The sequence below is a fragment of the Lynx rufus genome, unplaced genomic scaffold, assembly GCF_022079265.1.
Source record: "Lynx rufus isolate CCGP_SWC_20201006 ecotype Redwood Valley unplaced genomic scaffold, mLynRuf1.p SCAF_16, whole genome shotgun sequence".
NCBI classification, from domain to species: domain Eukaryota; kingdom Metazoa; phylum Chordata; class Mammalia; order Carnivora; family Felidae; genus Lynx; species Lynx rufus.
This window is the reverse complement of record NW_025814830.1, coordinates 14,972,562-14,992,888: the sequence shown is the minus strand read 5'-3', so window position 1 is coordinate 14,992,888 and position 20,327 is coordinate 14,972,562. Positions and strand designations below refer to the sequence as shown.

At 48.9% G+C, this 20,327-nt stretch overlaps 1 protein-coding gene across 2 annotated transcripts in view; it reads left to right on the top strand.

Moving 5' to 3' along the window:
- GARRE1 (granule associated Rac and RHOG effector 1) overlaps positions 1–13,051 on the top strand; it is an 82,533-nt gene extending 69,482 nt beyond the window's left edge. For both annotated transcript variants that reach the window (XM_047078289.1, XM_047078288.1), the window contains exons 9-14: positions 2,468–2,593; positions 3,682–4,715; positions 7,986–8,151; positions 8,931–9,068; positions 10,575–10,653; positions 11,103–13,051. In XM_047078289.1, coding sequence (XP_046934245.1) covers positions 2,468–2,593; positions 3,682–4,715; positions 7,986–8,151; positions 8,931–9,068; positions 10,575–10,653; positions 11,103–11,411 — 1,852 coding nt within the window. In that variant the 3' untranslated portion in view covers positions 11,412–13,051. The remainder of the gene's footprint in view (positions 1–2,467; positions 2,594–3,681; positions 4,716–7,985; positions 8,152–8,930; positions 9,069–10,574; positions 10,654–11,102) is intronic.
- The last annotated feature ends 7,276 nt before the right edge of the window (positions 13,052–20,327 follow it).

Below are 20,327 nucleotides of genomic sequence, written 5' to 3'. Positions count from 1 at the left end.
CTGAAGCTGGCCGGCTTGTAGCCTCACAGACGTATTTCTTCTCAAGCCCTAAGTCATGCTGGAGAGTGCCGCTGCCTCCTTAGGATGGCTTCGCAAGGGTTGATTTCACCATTTAACTCCCAGAGTGCTTAGGAGAAGACAGACCACATCTTCCCGGTTCTGCCTCTCAGAAGAGGCCTCTTTTGAGGAGGTACCCTGAATGGGCAGTGAGGGCCTGAATGGTGGGAAGCAGCTCTCAGGGGAGAGCAGTCTGGGCAGAGGCAGCAAAAGCAAAGGTTCTGAGACGTGGGCAGATCCAACATATGCAGGGAGCGAGCAGAGGCCTTGTGGCTGGGGCAAGGTGAGTGGAGGTGACAGTGAAGAGAGATGTGGCCAGAGAGGCAGGAGAGACCAGGTCACAAAAACCCCTGAGGTGCCATTTAGATTTGATGTCAATCACGATGGAATGCCACCGGAGGGTTTTAAATAGGGAAGTCATGTGTTCTGATTTGTGCTATAGGAGGCTCACTCTGGCTACGTGGGAGAGTGGGCCTGGGAGGGACAGGAGTAGATAGAGGAGAGGAGGCCGGCTGGGTGGTTGGTCCTGAGACACAGCTGCTGGAGGTTTCTTGGAGTAGAGCGGTAATAAGAGGGGTGGTGAGAAGGGCTTGGATTCAGAATGTGTCTTGGAAGAAGAGCTGTCGGGAATTGCTGGTGGGTTGGCATGGGCTGTGAGGGAGCCAGAGATGATGTGTAGGTTTGGGGTAGGTCCCTGTGTTGTTTACTTATGGAGGAAGTCTGTAGGAATCAGAGTGGTTTCTGGTGGAGAGGAGAAGAATCCGTTGTGCTGGCCAGACTGCCTGTTAGATGTACCTGAGAGATGTCAAGGGTGCAGTCAGATACTGGAGAGTGGGGTTTGAGAGAAGGAGGTCGGCTGATGAAGGAGATTTGAGTCCTCAGTGTAGGGTGGTCTGTACAGCCGCAGGACCGGATGCAGCAGTCTAGGGAGAAAGGACAAAACTTGGGACTCGCCACCATGCGGAGGTGGGGGAAGTGGAGCAGGAAGAGTTGGCAGAGGAGACCAGGAGGGAGCTGCCAGCCAGGTGAGAAGAAAGTTGAGCAAGTTTGGGGGTCATCGGGCTACAGAAGACAGTGCTCCGGGAGGAAAGAAACATTGCAAAACGTTGCTGAGATTGAGTAAGGCGGAGACAGGCAATTGACCTTTGACATTAGCAAGAACGAAGTCATTTGATAAAAGCTATTCTGGTGTAGTTATGGGGATGAAAGCCCATTGGTGGTGGGGGGAAGGGAGAATAGGAGGTAAGGGGTGCCTGAGTGGCTCAGTCGGCTAAATTCTTGATTTCGGCTCAGGTCATGGTCTCACAGTTTGCAGGATCAAGCCCCGCATCGGGCTCTGTGCTGACATTGTGGAACCTGCCTGGGATTCTCTCTCTCTTTCTGCCTCTCTCTCTCTCTCTCTCTCTCTCTCTCTCTCTCTCTCTCTCTCTCTCAAAATAAATAAATAAACTTTAAAAAAGAAAGAATATGAGGTAAGGAAGAGGAGAAGACAGTGTGTTTGGCTAAGAAGGGGAGCAGAGAAATTCACAGTGTCTGGCGGGGAATGTGGGGTGAAGAGAAAGAAACTGGTCAGTGAGGCTGGTTTGTTGGCCAAAGGGAATGTCATGGGGACAAAGGGGGCGATTAGGTGAGCAGGGTCCTTGGGAAAGCAGGAGGGTCCAGAGCATGCAGTGCTCGCTCGGCTGGAGGGACAGTCTGTGGCAGAGCAAGGCTTGTGTTCCGCCGTGACTGGAGGGGCAGGCGGCACGGGCAGGTGAGCTGGTGCGTGGTGGTGAGGAGAGGAAGCAGACCTCATCTCGTGTGTCTTCTCAGTTACTTGAGAGCCATGATGGGGAAGAAGGGATGATGGCGGCAGGGATGGCAGGGTCTGAGGAGAGAGGACGCGGGCTGAGGTGGTCATCTTGGAAAACGTTCATTTATGGGAAGGCTGTTTGTTGCTTACCTGAAATTTGCAGCGAGTCTGGGTGGCAGACGGTGAGGGTTTTACCTCCACGGACCTGCAGTTTCCCGGGTGCAGGTGTGAAGCACTAACAAGAAAGTGGGAGCAGGGATGTTCTGGAAAGGAGCAGATACTGTGTTGGCTCACAGAATCTGCACAGGGTAGGGCAGAAAGTCAGGACCGGGGCCGGGGTGGGCAGCGAGAGGGCGTTAGGGCCCCCAGAAGGTTTCCCCTCCAGCCAACCCTTCTCTTGCTCCTGAACAGACTCCAGGGAGATCCTAGAGCTCCCCCTCCTCTTGCAGGGCAGCGGGTTCCAGCGTCCGCCTTGTCATTCTCGAAGTGCTCTTCAGTTGCTCAATTTTTATTTGGTGCCCAAAGCATGTAAAAATGGCAGCCTTTTGTAGGAGGCCTGCTTGAAACACTTTTTCAGGGAAGTGTAGCCCAGACTGACACAGCCCGGTTCGTGCCTAGGTGCCTGAAAGAGGACCCTGCGACCATGTCCCTGCTGCAGAGAAGCCTGGATCCGGAGAAGACCCTGGGGCTGGTGGACGTGCTCTACACGGCTGTGCTGGACCTCAACCGCTGGAGGGCAGGGAGGTCGGTGTCCCCGCCGGTCACCTCAAGTGCTTTATATTCAGGCCCGCACTTAGGGACAGCATGACCACATACAGCTTCGTGTGTGCTCACGTCGCTGATAGCGTGTGAGTCAGTAAGGCGAGAAAGCGAATTTTTTGGTAACCTAACTTTGGAATGATTTCAGATTTTACAGAAGAGTTGCAGTGATACCAAGAATTGCTCTCTGCCCTTTACCCAGACTCCTCCAGTTACTTCACATGTCTGCCTTCATTTGTTTTATCACTCGAGAGTAAGCCCATCAAGAGGATTTTAACCCAACTCATTTACACCTTATGAGCAGAGAAATGTTTAGAAAACTTACGTATGTCCTATATCAACTTTATATCTGAAAGCAGCTGACAGTCACAAGATTGTCTCTGGAAATTATGGACATTAGAATGGTAGGGATCTTAAACATCTAGCCATGCACCCCCTTTCTTAACTCACGAGCGATGAGGCCCAGGAGACTGAGGTGGCTTGTCCGGGGTCCCACCAGCCGTCGCCTGCCTCCACTCCATACCCTTTCTGACTCTAGGGCTTTCAGTACTAGAAAAAGTGCCCAGAAAACCTTGGAAGTAACAACCATCTGTTCTTAGCACTGTCTGTAAATCACTTCCAAGGACAGCAGTGCTGCACAGTGTCACTGAGTCCCGCTCGCCCACCCTGTCTGCTGTGGGGCTTTGTCCATGTCCCTCTGCTGGCCCAGCCCCCGTCTTCGTCCTCCAGGCACAAAGCTGGCCTCTGCCACTTGCATGCCCGCTCTACCCTTGCTTCACTCTGTACTGTGGTTAGAGGGCTTCGCTCAAACTCCTCCAGCCAGAATCTAAATGTACTTTGCACAGCCTCATGTTAGACGCTGTAGATTTTTTTTTGTCATAAATATGGATAGTAAGTACTTAAGTTACATACACTTAAAAGCCTTGGGTATTCATTTATTTATCTATAAAATAAGGGAACCTGATACCAACTAGAGAGATTGTTTTTGTCCTTAAATGCGTAGAGATCATTTCATTGTCCAATCTGTATATTTGTCTTTTTTTTTTTTTTTTAATACATCTCTGTTTAAATAGGGAGCAAGCTTTACCCTGCATACAGATCCAGCTTCAGAGGGAGATCTGTGATTTTGGGAATCAGGCTGACCTGCCTTCTGGGAATGGAAACAAATCTTCAGGTGGTCTGCAGAAGACGTTCTCCAAACTGACATCCCGGTTCACCAAGAAAGCTTCGTGTACCAGCTCCAGCAGCAGCACAAATTATTCCATCCCAAATACCCCTTCCAAAAACATCTTCATAGCTGGGTGTTCAGAAGAGAAGGCCAAAATGCCCAGCAATATTGATTCAAGGTTACAAAGCATTTTGAACATTGGTAATTTCCCCAGGACTACAGACCCCTCACAGTCCACTCAGAATCCCGGTAATCAAATGGCCAATGGTTTTCTCATGGAGAGGCGTGACAACTTCCTGCAAGGGGACGATGGCAAGGATGAGAAGGGTATGAACTTACCAACCGATCAGGAAATGCAGGAGGTGATAGATTTTCTCTCGGGCTTTAACATGGGCCAGTCACATCAGGGCTCCCCATTGGTGACAAGGCGTAATTCTGCTGCCACAGCCATGGTGACTGAACAGAAGGCAGGAGCCATGCAGCCACAGCAGCCACCACTGCCGGTGCCCCCTCCACCACGGCCGCCCCAGGCTGGGGCCCACACTCCTCTGACACCCCAGCCAGGCCTGGCAGCTCAGCAGCAGTCCCCAAAGCAACAACAGCCCCAGCTCCAATACTACCAACACCTGCTCCAACCCATTGGACCTCAGCAACCCCCACCCCAGCCTCGGGCCCCTGGGAAATGGGTACATGGCTCATCCCAGCAGCCAGCACAGCCTGTTGGAGCAGGTCTGTCTCCTCTTGGCCAGTGGCCTGGCATATCTGATCTCAGTTCTGACTTGTACAGCTTGGGTCTGGTGAGCAGCTATATGGATAATGTGATGTCGGAGGTTTTGGGGCAGAAGCCACAGGGACCTAGAAATAACACCTGGCCAAACCGTGACCAAAGTGATGGAGTCTTTGGAATGTTGGGGGAGATTCTGCCTTTTGATCCTGCAGGTATGTGACCCACCCCTGCCCCTTGGGGTTTTCAGATAAATATAATCACTGAGGACTTCATAGCGCCTGACACAGCCTTACTTGTGGGGGGAAGTGACCTAATTTCCTTTTAAAGACCCTTTCTCACTGTCGGTTGGTAATCATGGGGCACCTCCAGCAAAGATAGGCAACAGTGGTGAGAATGAGGTTTCTCTCACTATATGGAGGATGGGATTGAGGCTAAGAGAAGTTACTTGAGTAGCTCCAAGTCCCATAATTCAAGCAGGCTCCAGTCTGGGTCCTCCCATTCGTGAGAGCCAAGGTGGCTGGTCCTTTGTGAGTACACAACCTGTTCTGTGACTCTTCTTTGCCTAGACTCTTGGGCCTATGGGAGGTAGTGGAGTACCTTCCTGCCTCATAGAATAAGGCTTCTGGCCTGAACACTGAAAATACCACCAGAGTTATCTTGGGAAATTAGAAACATGACTTCACAACAAACAAAAACAGACTAGGAGGAGGAACTAATTAAGGCCAAAAGCCATAATTAATTAAGTTTAAAAGAAAAGTAGTGTTGAAATTGTAAAATAAAATCTAAAAGAAGAAATCTCTTGAAGCAAATAGACAAACCAATTTATCATAAGCTTTAGTAAGAGCAAAGAGAGACAAGATTAAGAAAGAGAAAGGAGCTGTCATTCCAGAAATAGGAGAGGTTGAAAGAAGTGTAAGACATTACTACATATGACTCAATGACAACATATTTGAAAACTGAGTGGAAAATGACTTCTTTCCTAATAAAATACGCATTTACCAAAATCGTACCCAGAAGTGGAAGACCTGCCTAGATCTCCGTCAGTGGAAGAGATTGGAACGATAATTATGAAGCCAACGTGATTCACCATAAAAACTTTATAAAGATTGTTAAAAAAGCAAACTGCAGTCATCTCTTCATGAATGTGGGTAGGGGCAAGACAACCTAGCAGTGTGTCGGAAGTGTCTGATACAGTGTCTGTTACTAAACCCGGTTTACTGCACGGGTGGAAAGTGGTTCAGTGTTAGGGACTCTGCTACCGTGGAGTAATCCATCGCGTCAGCCAGTTAAATGAGATGCTGTAAAGACTCTAGAAAAAGACACCAGTAATTCCTTAAAACAAACAAACAAACAAAAAGAAAAGCACAGAAAAACAAAACTCAAGAGATGAATAGAAAGAAATTTCTTGAATATATATATATATAAAGACTTCCAAAAGCCAGTAGCAAGTAGTACTCTATATAGTGAAACAAAATCATTCCAGTTAAAATCATGACCCAGACAGGGTGACAGCTATTACCACCAACAGCATATAACTTTGTCTTAGACTTTCTAGCAAACACGGCAAAAGAAAAAGATACACTAAAAGGCACATCTCTGGGGGCATCTGGGTGGCTCAGTCGGTTAAGCTTCCGACCTTGGCTCAGGTCACGATCTCAAGTTCATGAGTTCAGGCCCCATGTCAGGCTGTCTTTTGTCGGCACAGATCCTTTTTCCCCTCCCCCTCTCTGCCCCTCCCTCCCTCACGCTCTCTCTTTCTCTCAAAAACAAATAAACAAATTTAAAAAAAGAAAACCATCTTTTTGCTGGCAGTAGAATTAGAAAAAAAGAAAGCTCAATAAAAAAACTTCTAAAATTAGTAAGCAAGTCGGTAAGGCAGGTGGATGGAAGATAAATACAGAGAAATCCATTAATGTCTTCTCGAATTTAGCAAAAGGTATACAGAATAGAAAATATGTCTCATTCACAAGGAGAATACTGTGAAGTATTATAAATAACTACAGCAAATATTTATAGAAATAACCGGTGGAAGAGGAGATCCACTGCTAAAACAACCTGGCATTAACTATTAATGGAAAGAAATGTTTTCTTATGTCTTCTAAAAATTCCTCATACCGTTGCTCGTGCTTGCTTGTTCCTGCTGTCCTTGGGTGGTAGATGTGGGCAGCCCTGCCCACGGGGCACAGGGAGAGCAGGCCTACCTGGTTGCCCCTGACTGGGGTGGGTGCAGCATGGTTTCTCAGCTGCTGTTAAACGGTACGTCTTTTGATAGTCATGTAATTAAATCCAGAGTATAAATGGTGTTTGGCAGAATTTTGCCAGATCTTTGATCTTTGTTGAGGCCTGGGCAGCCTTTATGTCTTTAGCCTAAGGACTTGACTGGCTTTTGCTTCTGGCTCCTCCTTTCTGACCTGCAGGTCCTTATGTACCTTCCTGCAGACCCCACCTGAGAGCATAAGGTCTCTATAGCCCTTTCTCCAAATTAAGGAAGGGCACTCCTCTGGATAGATGAGTTTCAGAAGGCACCCTTTAGGGCAGGGCCTGGGAGAGCAGAGTGCCCCCCCACACCCCGCCCTGCACAGACACTCTGGCCCCTGGTGGCATGGTTTGACTCACTGAGAAGGGGGCCTTGGTTTCGGCCCAGCACTACCACCCCAGTGTGGGCATCTTTGTGCATTGCACACAGGGCAGTCTCACGCAGCAGTCCTGTGGCAGTGCCCTGAGGACAGGCCAGTAATGCAATCGTGCCCTGGTACCTTTGCCAGCTTAAAGCTGACAAGTATACACTGCTGAGGCCTATTCAGTTTGTGATCCGTAGATACTTTCCTGCCATATCTTCTTGTCTGACGCTTTCTGTCATGCCTTTTATGCTGTTTTCTCTCCTGCCCATCCTTACTCGGCTCTGTCCGGTATGTTTCCAGTCACCTCTTAATGCATTCTGAAGTTTTAACTCCTCCATTACCACTCTTGTTATCTTCAGACTGAATGAGTAGGTCTGCCGTCCAGTATCCAGGAAAATCCTGGATTCGAGTTGGGCCGCGTGGGAATGACATATCTCTGACTGACCATGATGCTCTGATAACTATCAGGTTATCAGTTGGCCGAAGACATCATCTGATGTTCTAAGCTCTTAAGTATGTAGCACCAGACATTGGGAATTTTTAAAGTAACTGGTGTTTAACATTTAATCATGGATCCTTTTGTGTTCTCGGTCTTTTGTTCAGAGTCAGCCTGCCTCTGTCCTAGGTATAACCCTTCTTGACAGTCCCTATGCACACACCACACCCCAGCTTCAGACCTGTGGCTGAGAGCCCATCTCACCATGGCGGGCTGCCGGGCAGTCCTGCTGCTCTGGGCCACAAGCCCGGCAGCGCCTTGGCACTTTTCATTGTGTGTGTGACCAGCACATCCTCAGGAGGCAGGGAAGGAAACAAGAGGCCAGTGTGACCCCAAAACCTATTTGTCCCTTTGTCTTGACACAGTGGGTTCAGACCCCGAGTTTGCACGCTATGTGGCAGGAGTGAGCCAGGCAATGCAGCAGAAAAGGCAAGTTCAACACGGTCGCCGCCCAGGCAACCCCCGGGGCCACTGGCCACCCATGGATGATGCCCATCGGACCTGGCCTTTCCCGGAGTTCTTCACAGAAGGGTGAGTGCTGCGTGTGTCAGGGAGGCGGAGTTTGGGACTGGGGTAAGCCCCGTGGGACCCTTGTGCACTCTTACCAGGCAGTTCATTTCCAAGGCCCCAGATGAGAGAGTGACATCTTGTCAACCCTTCAGGAGGTCAGAGTTCTGTGACAGACTCTTACAATGCCAAGTGGCATGATGTGTCTCTGTAAACACCATCATCAGTATAAATTGATAATTTTCAACACGTGCTCTTCTGCCCTAAACGAGGAACTTATTTAATGGTGTTTATGAGGTAACTGCATGTTTACCACGATCTTGATGTTGAAATGGGCATGGCCGTGGAACCCATGTGATTTACGGAATGTGGCCCTTGTAGCCTCCAAAAAGCAAAGGTGTATGATCCAGAGGCCAGTGTAGTGAGACAACGGGATTTTCATCCTAAAGACAACCGGACGTTGACTTTTCACGTCTCTTATTGCCACCTGGTTCATAAGTCTAGACGGCCAAAGACCATTTCAACTTGTTGCTCTCAAATGAATTTCCTATGCAGAGCACAGTCTTCTGAGAAGAATACAGGGCAACGATGAGCACATGTTACTTTTGAAATAAGGGACAGGAAGAACTGCTCGGGTTTTTAGGAGGGGAGGTGAGAGACCACTGTCTGGTTGTTGGATGAATGCAGGATAAAGACTGTTCCTTCAGGGCTGGGGCAGGCGGGCGGCCAGCCTGGGGGCTGTCCAGCTGGTGTCCAGGCCGGCCGCAGGAGCTCCGGGACCACCTTCTATCTTTGGCTTTCAGGGACGGCCTACACAGCGGCTGGTCGGGTGCTCAGGCAGACTCTGCCAGCTCAAGTGATGAGACGTCCTCCGCCAACGGAGACAGCTTGTTCTCCATGTTTTCAGGGCCCGACCTCGTTGCTGCTGTCAAGCAGAGAAGGTATGAAGAGATTTTCAAGTGCAAAGGACAGAGGGGCACAAGAATGCGATCCACAGCTTATTCCTCTGGAAAGCTCGGGAACCGCATTGTCCCCAGTCAGCCTGGTGTGGGAAAGGCAGAGGGCCTCGGCCACCACTGTCTTGCTGAGTCCTCTCTGGCTACCATGCAGGCTTGTAGCCCAGGTGACTTGACATTGGGTTGGGTTTTGCTGGCAGAACAGTCTAATGCAAGCGGTAGCCAAAAATACCAGTGTGAGGCAGGGGAGGGTTCTGGAGACAGGGTCTGGTCTGCTGATACTGGACTGTGTCGTGTGAGAGGCAGCCCTTTCTATGGGAGGAGCAGGACCGGGTCAACCAGGTTCTAGTCAGGCTTTGCAACTCCAGACAAGGGCCTGGCCCTCTCTGACCCTGTTTCTTCGGTGAAAAAAATAGTAATGGAGTATATTCAGGTCTGAGAAGTTTTAAAAGTAGGGATACGTGGCTGGCTCAGTCAGTGGAACATGCAACTCTTGATCTCAGGGTCATAAGTTCAAGCCCCACATGGGGCATGGTGCTTACTCAAAAAAAAAAAAAAAAAAAAGAGAGAGAGAGAGAGAAGAAAAGAGGGGCATCTGGGTGGCCCAGTCAGTTGAGCATCCGACTTTTGGTTTCAGCTCAGGTCATGATGTCACGGTTCATGAGTTGGGAGCCCGAAGTCAGGCACTGCCAGGGTAGAGCCTGCTTGGGATTCTCTCTCTCTCCCTCTTTCTCTGCCCATTCCCTGCTCACTCTCTTTCTCTCAAAATAAGTAAATAAGCTTTAAAACAAACAAACATGTCAGGATGGATTGGGTGCTATGAAGAAAGATATAAGGGTCAAGGAGGCTTCTGACGAGCAGAAAACTGAACAAAATGAGGGTGAGAAATTGGCAGTGGGGTATGTGTCAGAGAGAAGAATCAGGGATGCTCTGAGAGCATCTGGATGAAGGGGGTGCTGCGAACCGAGGCAGGAGGAGGCAGGAGGAGTGGAACTGACCAGGGGTAGCATGTAAGATGTCTGTTTTAGACAAGGGACACTGGAGAGGGCAGTGAGACATCGATGTGCAGCACTGCCTCTGCAGACACTGCCGTCCATCTGCAGGAGCAGACTGATTTACTGGGCCCCGAGCCTGCTCCGCCCTGCCTATGTCGTTCAGCGTCAGAACAGAAATTTTTCATGTTTGTGATTCACACCAACAGTCTTTTAAGTCCCACTTCCCCAGGGCACGGGAAGCATTCAGTATCTGTTGAATAAATTCACAAAAGCCAGAGCCAGGGGAATGGCCAGTGCCCGTCTTCACGCCTGCCACTCCCACCTCCCCAAGCCTGTGGCGGCTTCCGGGAGTGCTCCGTTCACTGGCGACCCACCGAGGCCTCCCCACCTAGAACCAGTGCCCAGAGCCACCAGAGCCAGGTGGCCAGTGTGTCCCCGGGAGGCAAGCTGGGTGGGACAGCAGGGGCCCACCGTGCTGAGCTCCGGGTTCTTTCAGGAAACACAGCAGTGGAGAACAGGAGACCAGCACGCTGCCCTCACCACCTCTTCTTAGCACCGTGGAGGACGTGAACCAGGTATCGTGGGCCCTGTTCTGGCCAAGGAGGGCTGGCTCTCTGGGGTGCAGACCATGAGCAAAGTTGCAAAGCTTCAGTTTTAAGAGGGCTTCAAAGCAATGACAGGTTCTTAACTACCTCAGCTGACTCAGAGCCAGATTTACAGGAAGCTCTGGGGCTGTGCCATCCACGGTGACAGGCAACAGCCACACGTGGCTATTTCAATTGCAACATTCCTTAGTTCCTTAGTGACACTAGCCATATGTGGTAGTGGCTACTGTGTTGAACGGCGCAGACACAGAACATTTCTGTCCTTGCAGGTTCGATTGGACGAGGCTGTCCCGGGGCCTTGGGGAGGTGTGGGGCTCGCACGTGGCTCCTAGGTGTGCGTCAGGACCAGAGACCTGGGGAGGTGGGAAAAGACAATGAACTGCCAGAAATGCCCCTAAGAACCCTCTTCTGTCTCTCAGGATAACAAAACCAAAACGTGGCCACCCAAAGCACCCTGGCAACACCCTTCCCCGGTGCCCAGCACGCTGCCGAGCCCGAGCACACCTCTGTACGCAGTCGCCGGCCCCGGCAGCCAGTGGAACGACACCATGCAGATGCTGCAGTCCCCGGTGTGGGCCGCGACCAGCGATCGCAGCGCCACCTCCTTCACCTACGTGCAGACCCCACCGCAGCCTCCGCCCCCACCAGCCCACAAGGCAGCGCCCAAGGGCTTCAAGGCCTTCCCCGGGAAGGCTGAGCGCCGGCCGGCCTACTTGCCCCAGTACTGACCCAGGGCCGGCCTGCCCGCCCAGAGCTGTTGGGGCCAGCATCCCCACCCTGACTAGCTGGCACCAGCCCCCCCAGAGGACCAGTGCACCCCTGTCCCAGGCAGGGCTCCTTGGGGATGGGGGTAGTTGGCAGCTCCAAGCCTTCAAGGCCTGGCTTCTCAAACTTTGGAGGCATCGGACCCCTGGAGGGCCAGCTGGAGACAGGTTTCTGACCCTCAGGGAGATGCTGGGGGATCTTCGAGCTTAATAAGCTCCTCCGGTGATTCTGATGCAGGTGGGCCAGAGGCCACACTTTGAGAAACACAGCTCTCTAGTTTGTAGTCCCACTGTGTGTGTTGGGAAGGCATCAGGCCTAAAGGCTGAGAGCAAAACTGACCATTCTTCTGAAACCCTCCCTTCCCCCTTCTTAACGCATTGAGTGATGACCACACCAGTCACTGTATTTTATAGCTATTTTTCATATAGGTTTTTAGTTAAAACATCTCCTGCCCCAAATGCATTGAAGATTTTAAGATAACAAATATAGAGGCCGGAGGTTTGTTCAACACTATCTTTATTTAAGCTTAAACAAAATGGGCAAAGTATAGAATATTTGTGATCGGAAGCAATCACCTGGGTTTTCTGTGGGTGGGCAGCCCCTCGCCACCCCAGCAGCACCCAAGGGGTGCAGTCTTTACCGGATTTACAAAAGCAGGATCGTAAAACTGATGTCAGAGGCATATTCCTGATGGTGCATGGAGATGAGCCAGCTGGCTGCTGTCCGTGTGCAGAGTCAGGCTGCACCTGCTGCCCTCAGATCCACACATGGCCAGAGGCTTTGACACGGTCTCGGAACGTGGGGGTGTGGTCAAGAGGCTGCACAGACGCACCTGCACTTGAAATTGCAGTAACATTTGTGAGCTGGCTCAAGACAAACCAATTACGATGTAGACAGGAATTAATTTAAAGTCTTTTCTTTAGAAAAACACAAACAAAAAACCACCTCATTTTCAGTTAACATGTGCCATTAAATAGATGACATCCTGTGGATTTAAGGATATTTTCCAGCCAGAATGGATCCAGAAGAATTGAATGGTGCTTAAATTGAGAAATAATAATAAATATATCTATATAGAATAGACATATCCCACTGTATATTAATTGAGGTTACAGAAGTTCTTTATATAAAACTTATTTAAATTTTTCATATTTCATCTTTGAAAAAGTCTAATTGAGAAAAATCCATAATATTTTCTGGTATGAAAGTTTGACAGTATTAATATTTTTTTTATATTTTCTTAAATCATTAAACCATTTTAATATATATGTTAACTACTAATAAATGGTTTATTCTTTCTAACTCCACATAAGCTTTTCCAGCGAAGATTGTAATAACACATTTATGTTCTCATTTTTCTACGGATATAAGTAAATTTATATTTAAAAATACCAAAAAGAAAAAAGATATACGTATATGTATGTATACACACCAATTCTAGAGGACCCTTAGGGTGTCTGAGCCCAGCCATCTGAGTTCTTAGCACTGTGTTGCCAGGCTGCTCCCAGGGCTCGGGTGTCGTCTTTTGTGCTGTGGGGGTTGCCATTGCTGCCTGTACTTCTGATCCTTTCACCGCGGGTTCCGAACATTCACCTCACCACGTTTACAGAGAACTATTTTGTACATAGACTTTTCCAGGCACGTGCTTTGCGCCCACCCCGCGTGGCCCTTGTCTGTGTTAGCCGTCGGTGTGTGCACTAATCTCTGTTGAAGTTGTTTGTGGCTGTTTCCCTCGTAAGATTGTTTTCTGTTCCCTTCAGTAACGTGTCCCCAGTCCCTTGTATTTCAAGTTCTATTATACTGAAGTACTCTTGTTTTAATAGTGCCTCCCCAAGGACCTCACCCTGGACAGAGGTCAGCCCTTGACGCCCCAGTGCAGGTGACGTCGACACCGCTAATTGTCACTTTCCAGTCTGTTTTGCTCGACTAAGCAGGACATTTCGTAATTGCATCTCTGTGGGCTGTGAGACTGTGTGAAACTGTTTGTGTGGTCTCCTTGCAGGTGCTGTGTTCTCAGCACCACCTTGCTCTGAACACTGGTTATTCCAGGTGCTGCGCTCGGCAGAGGGGTCTCGCCAAAGCGCATGTGTGTGCGTGTGTGAGTGTGTGTGTCCTTTGCATGGCCGGGCGTGGCCGCCTTGCTCGGGCATCAGCAGGACATCGTGTGAATAGTTACAGCGCTTCCAAACTGGAACTCTACATTTTGTATCTTACTTTTAAAGCTCCTATAAGTAAAGTAACTATTGGCTTTATTAAAAATATACATTTAATAATATCTTGTATCTCTGTTTAAAATGAACTGCAGCAGACATGTGAGAAGCCCTGCCTGATTCATTACTTTGAAAAGCTGCACCCACATTGCTTTTGAGGTCAGTTTGTCCTCTGATTCTGAGACCTCGCAAGAGGAAAGAACCCTGGGAGTGTTGGGATGAGCTGGGGTGGGCGGGCAGGAAGCAGACAACTACCGCACGTCTCCAGCCAGCTTCCCTAAGGCCAAAGGAGATCCGGATAGACGTCTGTGAGGACAGAGCCAGCGTCACGGTGAAGGAGCCACCTGGAGGGATGCAAGTTCTCTCCTTGGGTTGTGGTCCGCCAGTACCCCCATTCCACCAGCCAGGGGCGCTGTGAGCTGCCCAACCAGCCTTTCCAAGGAGCAGACCCAGGGATGAGCTCTCCCCTTGCTCCACCAGGGACCCCATATTTGGCAAGGAGATCATACCTTACGGGGAGGGACAAGGACTAGTCTCATTGGAGGATGCCCTGCTGCTAAGCAATGGGAAGCTTGTTCAGTGGGAACCACAAAGGGAGGGTGGGTTACAGGGGAATTTCAACTTTTCATTTACAGCAAGATAGTACTTGATTGAAGCTTTTTTTCATGGCCTCAGGAAAAGATACAAGCATTAATCTATAACCTACCAGTATAAATACTAAGACTTCTTTCTGCCCAGAAGCTGAGCATGGGGACCAAGACCCAGAGCCTTCTAAGTGCACCTCAGGACAAGGTTACTTAGTAACAGCTATGTTGCATGAGTGTGATAGGAAATACACCAGAAGTACCTATTAAAATGCTAGCATTTTATTCAAGCATGCTCTGTTTACCACCAGTACTTAGTGCTGTTCACTGGTTTCAATTCACAGCAGTGGTGGAGACAGAAGAGTTCTGTGGCCAGGCTATGTGCCAGATGGGTGAGAGTGGAAAGCTGAACAGATGTTACGCCTGAACAGCAAGAGGGTCCTTGTGAGGCTGGTGACCCTCCGTTTCCACCTGGGGGATCCTGGGAAAGTAGGGCGTCCAGCTCAAAGAGTGTAGCTGAGCGCGGAACCTGCTTCGGATCCTCTGTCGGCCCATCTCTACCCCTCCTCCATTTGTACTCTCTCAAAAATACATAAACGTTAAAAAAAAAAAAAGTGTAGGGGGGCTGCCTGGGTGGCTCACTCTGTTAAGCATCCGATTCCTGGTTTTGGCTGAGGTGGTGATCTCACAGCTGGTGAGTTCAAGCCCCATGTGGGGCTCTGCACTGACAGTGCAGAGCCTACTTGGAATCCTCTCTCTCTTCCCTTGTCCCGCTCTCTCTCTTTCCCTCTCTGTCTCTCTCACACTCTCAAAATAAGTCAATAAAGTTTAAAAAAAATAATTTTTAAAAAAGTGTAGCTGAAACACAGCATGCCAATCGTGACACTGTGAGAGGATGGCCCTTTGTGCACACCGTGTGGCCACTGTTGTGACTGCTTCCTGATCTGGAAACACTGAGGAAATAAACCCTTCCAATGGTGAGCTCCTCAAATGCCCAAAAGCCATGTATGTGGAAAGCACGACTGGCTGCCTCCCAGCCACATGTGTCGAGGAACCTCCCGGGCCAGGCTCCTGGATGTGGCTAATATTGAGCCTGAGTTTGGGAGGTGGGCATAAGTGAGGAGAAAGGACTGTTCAAGAGTGTCATGTTCATTTCCACATCTAAAGTCACTTCAGGGCTAGGGCGCCTGGGTGGCTCAGTCAATTGAGCCTCCAACTTGGGCTCAGGTCATGATCTCGTGGTTTGTGAATTCAAGCCCTGCATCGGGCTCGCTGCTGTCAGCACGGAGCCTGCTTCAGATCCTCTGTCCCCCTCTCTCTCTGCCCCTCCCCCACCTGTGCTGTCTCTCAAAAAAAAAACTTGTTGTTTTTTTTTTAACTTAATAAAGTCATCTAAGGGCAAGGCCCTTGCTAGAACCCAGGGCTGCAAAGAAGATGCAGTCTCTGTTCTTAAAACTCAGTCTTGTATTTATTTATTTATTTTTTTTTTTTTTTTTAGCGTTTATTTATTTTTGAGACAGAGAGAGACAAAGCATGAACGGGGGAGGGTCAGAGAGAGGGAGACACAGAATCTGAAACAGGCTCCAGGCTCTGAGCTGTCAGCACAGAGCCCGACGTGGGGCTCGAACTCACGGACCGCGAGATCATGACCTGGGCCGAAATCGGCCACTTAACCGACTGAGCCACCCAGGCGCCCCATATTTTTTAATATCTTTTTAAAAATTACTTTATTTCCGGGGCACCTGGGTGGCTCAGTCGGTTAAGCCTCCGACTTCAACTCAGGTCTTGACCTCATGGCTCATGGGTTCAAGCCCCACATCAGACTCTCTGGTGTCAGCACAGAGCCTGCTTCAAATTCGCTCTCACTCTCTGCCTCTCCCCTGCTTGTGCTTTTTTTCCAGTCTCACTCAAAAATAAACATTAAAGGGGCGCCTGGGTGGCGCAGTCGGTTAAGCGTCCGACTTCAGCCAGGTCACGATCTCGCGGTCCGTGAGTTCGAGCCCCGCGTCGGGCTCTGGGCTGATGGCTCAGAGCCTGGAGCCTGTTTCCGATTCTGTGTCTCCCTCTCTCTCTGCCCCTCCCCCGTTCATGCTCTGTCTCTCTCTGTCCCAAAAATAAATAAATGTTGAAAAAAAAAATTAAAAAAAAAATAAACATTAAAAAAAAGAATGAGAAAACTGGTAAAATTATTTTAATTCCAGTGTAGTTAACCTACAGTGTTATATTTGTTTCAGGTGTACAATATAGTGATTCAACACTTCTGTACTCCATGCACATCGAGTGTACTCAATCCCCTTCGCCTATTTCACCCATCCCCCCCCACCCACCTCGCCTCTGGTAACCATCTGTTCTCTGTAGTTAAGAGTCTGGTTTTTGGTTTTTGTCCCTTAAATTCCACGTATGAGTGAAATCATATGGTGTTTGTCTTCCTCAGACTGGCTCATTTCACTTAGCACCATACTTAGCTTCATCCATGTTGTTGCAGATGGCAAGATTTCATTCTTTACAGCTGAAGAAGACTCCACGTGTATATATATACATAGCACATTTTCTTTATCCATTCATCTATTGACACATTGCTTCCATAATTTGCCTATTGTAAGTAATGCTTCAATAAACATAGGGGTGCATGTATCCCTTTGAATTAGTGTTTCCATATTCTTTGGGTGAATACCCAGTAGTGTGATTACTGACTCACAGGGTAGTTCTATTTTTAATTTTTTGAGGAACCTCCATTCTGTTTTTCACACTGGTTGCACCAGTTTGCATTCCCGCCAACAGTGCACAAAGGTTCCTGTTTCTCCACATGTTCTTCAACGTTTGCTTTTTGTGTTTTTTAGTTTAGTCATTCAGACAGGTATGAGGTGATATTGTGGTTTTGACTTGCATTTCCCTGATAATGAGGGATGTTGAGCATCATTTCGTGTGTCTCTTGGCCATCGGTATGTCTTCTTTGGAGGAGAAAACTCATAGTCTTTTAGGGGAGACAACCCCATCTTTCCCTTCCTTGTTAAGAGGCCACCCTCCATCTACCCAGCTGTTCTGGCAAAACTCTTAGAAGACATTCATTCTTGATTCCTCTTTCCTTTATTCTCCTCTTCCAGCAAGTCCTATAAGCCTATCATTACAAGGGCATTTGAATTCTTTTAAAGGTTATTTATTTTTGAGAGAGAGAATATCCCAAGCAGCCTCCGCACTGTCAGTGTGGAGCCCGATGGGGGCTTGAACTCACCAACCTCGAGATCACATCGCCAGCTGAAACCAAGAGTCTGACGTTTAACTGAACCACCCAGGTGCCCCCAAAGCATATTTGAATTCTATTACGTTCTTAAATATGCTGCCAACAACCTGGTCATCACCTGACTCCTGCCTCTCCCTCTCTGGCCTCAGGGTTTCTCATACACCTCTGCTACCTCAACATTGCCTCCCCCAGTGCCCACTTGCCTGCTGCTCCCACAAATGCTCCCTGCTTCTGCCTCCATCTGTTCTCTTGGGCCAGAGCCCAACCTCTACCTGGGTTGTTTTTCATGATAGCACTTAGCATTCCCCTGGAGCCATGTTTGCCTTTGACCCTCTCACTAGAAGGGAGGCCTCATGAGAGCAAGGAACAAGTCTTGTTCATGGCCACATGGCCAGGGTGCAGAATGGCGAGAAGCAATTCCAGAGGAGCCAGACCAAAAGAGGCATTGACGCGCAAATCATTGAGCAAATTCTGATGCCAAGTAAACATAGATAGATAAATTATAATTTCTAATTTTATATAATAGTATTTATTTATAATTATTTAATTTATATGTTATTTATATATTGTTATTTATAATTATAATTATGATTATATTTATAAAAATAATAAATAACTTAAAATTAGCTCTCACATCAAACTAAAAGAATAATACATGATAACCAGCGTTCGTACCAGAAGTGCGAGATGAGACTGACATTAGGAACTGCGGATAGGATTATACAGCTTTTTACAAACTCTGTAGAGTTTTCCATTCTCGTGGAAATATGCCTCTGTGCGGTACGGAATTTTTTTAAAGTACCTAACAATAGAGTCACAGGGAAAATCTGGGGACGACATCCCGAAAGGACAAAACACCGCCGCAAGCAAAAACCGAGACGCAGGACGAGCTCCTGGCCGGCTGGAGGCGCTGATGAGCCCACTCACGGGTTTTTTGCTCGCGTGCGAGTGCGAGTGCGCGTGCGCATGTCGCCCCACTCAGCCTTTGTGCACATGCGCGCACACGTCCATTCCAGACGTGCGGACTGAGACGTTTGCTAGTTCTTTCTGCACCCTAGCTTCCAAGCCCGCGCGGGGACATGCGCACACGTGCCTCTCGGACGTGCGAGCCCACACGCAGATGCGTGCGTATCAGCGCCCCCAACCTGCGCCGAACCCGCCTTGCCTGCGCCAAAGATCGTGCGCACCGCCCTCTCCCGAGAGTGGGCCAGCTCTAGGGGCTCCGCGGAGCTCTTCGGAGGCGCTATTCTCAATCCCTCGGCAAGTCGCCATGACTCAGCATCCCGATGGGCGCAGCTCTCGGGGCGGCTGGAAAAAATCCCTCCGCGTGGATAGCCCCGCCTTCCCGTGGGCTCCTTCAACTCAGCCGCAGAACTAGCGCTCCACCCACCTTTCCCTCCCCCGGACTTCGTCCTGCATACACATGCAGGTGCTCCCATGTTTCCTGCTCCTGCCCAGCTACTCCGATTTAAGGCCTGACATATATAAATCCCCATCTGTAGAACAGGGCTCTTATTTGGAGCTGTGCTAGTTTCACAAATAATGGGAGCCAACTGGTTTTTCAAGGCTGCACTAGGCTCTGAAATTAAATCCTTCTGCAGAGGTAGGACTGTCCCTGACTTCCTAAGTTGCCTCCGCTGTCAAATCCTCTGTCCCGGACCAGTCTGTCTTGCTGAGGGCCCTTGAAGATGCCCAGGGCCGAGCAGGATCACTTGAACTTTCTGAGCCAGATTTTCTTTTTGTTGTGGTTTAGTCAAACGCTCCAAGCTTCACTGTCGCCAGGATCCTCGGGTATCTGAACACTATACTCTCTGGGTGGTTGCAGACAGGGGTTGGCACAACATATGGTAGCAGTGGTGGTCATGGTGGTAGAAAACAGTAGGGCTTAACTTTTGTGAGAATGTAAAATTACCTTACTTTGAAATTTTTCCAAATTCCCAAATCCCAAACCATCTCCCAAGATTTGATCAGAGATGCTAACCTCACGCTCCAAGGACTAATCACCCTCCTACACACTGCACCTTTCCTGGTGGGTTTCTCCATGCTGCCATATACAAATCCTTAGATTCGGTCCAAAGGGACCAATAGTAATGTGGTGGTTGAATTTTCCTACCTCCCTGCTTTTTCCCTTGCTGCTGTCCTTTCTGTTTGAGATGCCGTTCTTGGCCATTTCCACTAAAACTCTACCCTGTCAATCAGAATTAATATCACAGAGGCTTGGGGCGTCTGAGTGGCTCAGTCAGTTAAGCGTCTGACTTCAGCTCAGGTCACGATCTCGCGGTGCGTGAGTTCGAGCCCCCAGTTGGGCTCTGGGCTGACGGCTCGGAGCCTGGAGCCTGCTTCCGATTCTGTGTCTCCCTCTCTCTGTCCCTCCCTTGTTTATGCTCTGTCTCTCTCTGTCTCAAAAATAAATAAAACGTTAAAAAAATATATCACAGAGGCTTAATTGATGTTAAAACAGAACTGTGATGATGGGGAATTGCCAGAACGTGGCAGGCAGGACAGGATTGTGATAAAGAAAAGGGCTCAGAAGGCAGGCAAACTTAGATTGATTTTCCACTTAGCAACAGAATGGCTATTTTCAGATTTCTCAACCTGTCTGTTAAATGGGGAGGACAACAGGATTGTTAACAGGGCTGCTATGAGGATTATATGGGAGAACATTTAGCACAGAGCTCCAAACACAGTAAACTGGCAGAAGTTTAACCATGTTAGTAGTTGGATGATGAATGGCTGTCAAGTAATAATGATCTCCTTTGTCCCCTCCTATTTGTTTTCTTTCCTTATGGCCCTCCGGATAGCAATATAGTTTTCTGCTAATATAGAAAATCCATGTAACTGGGT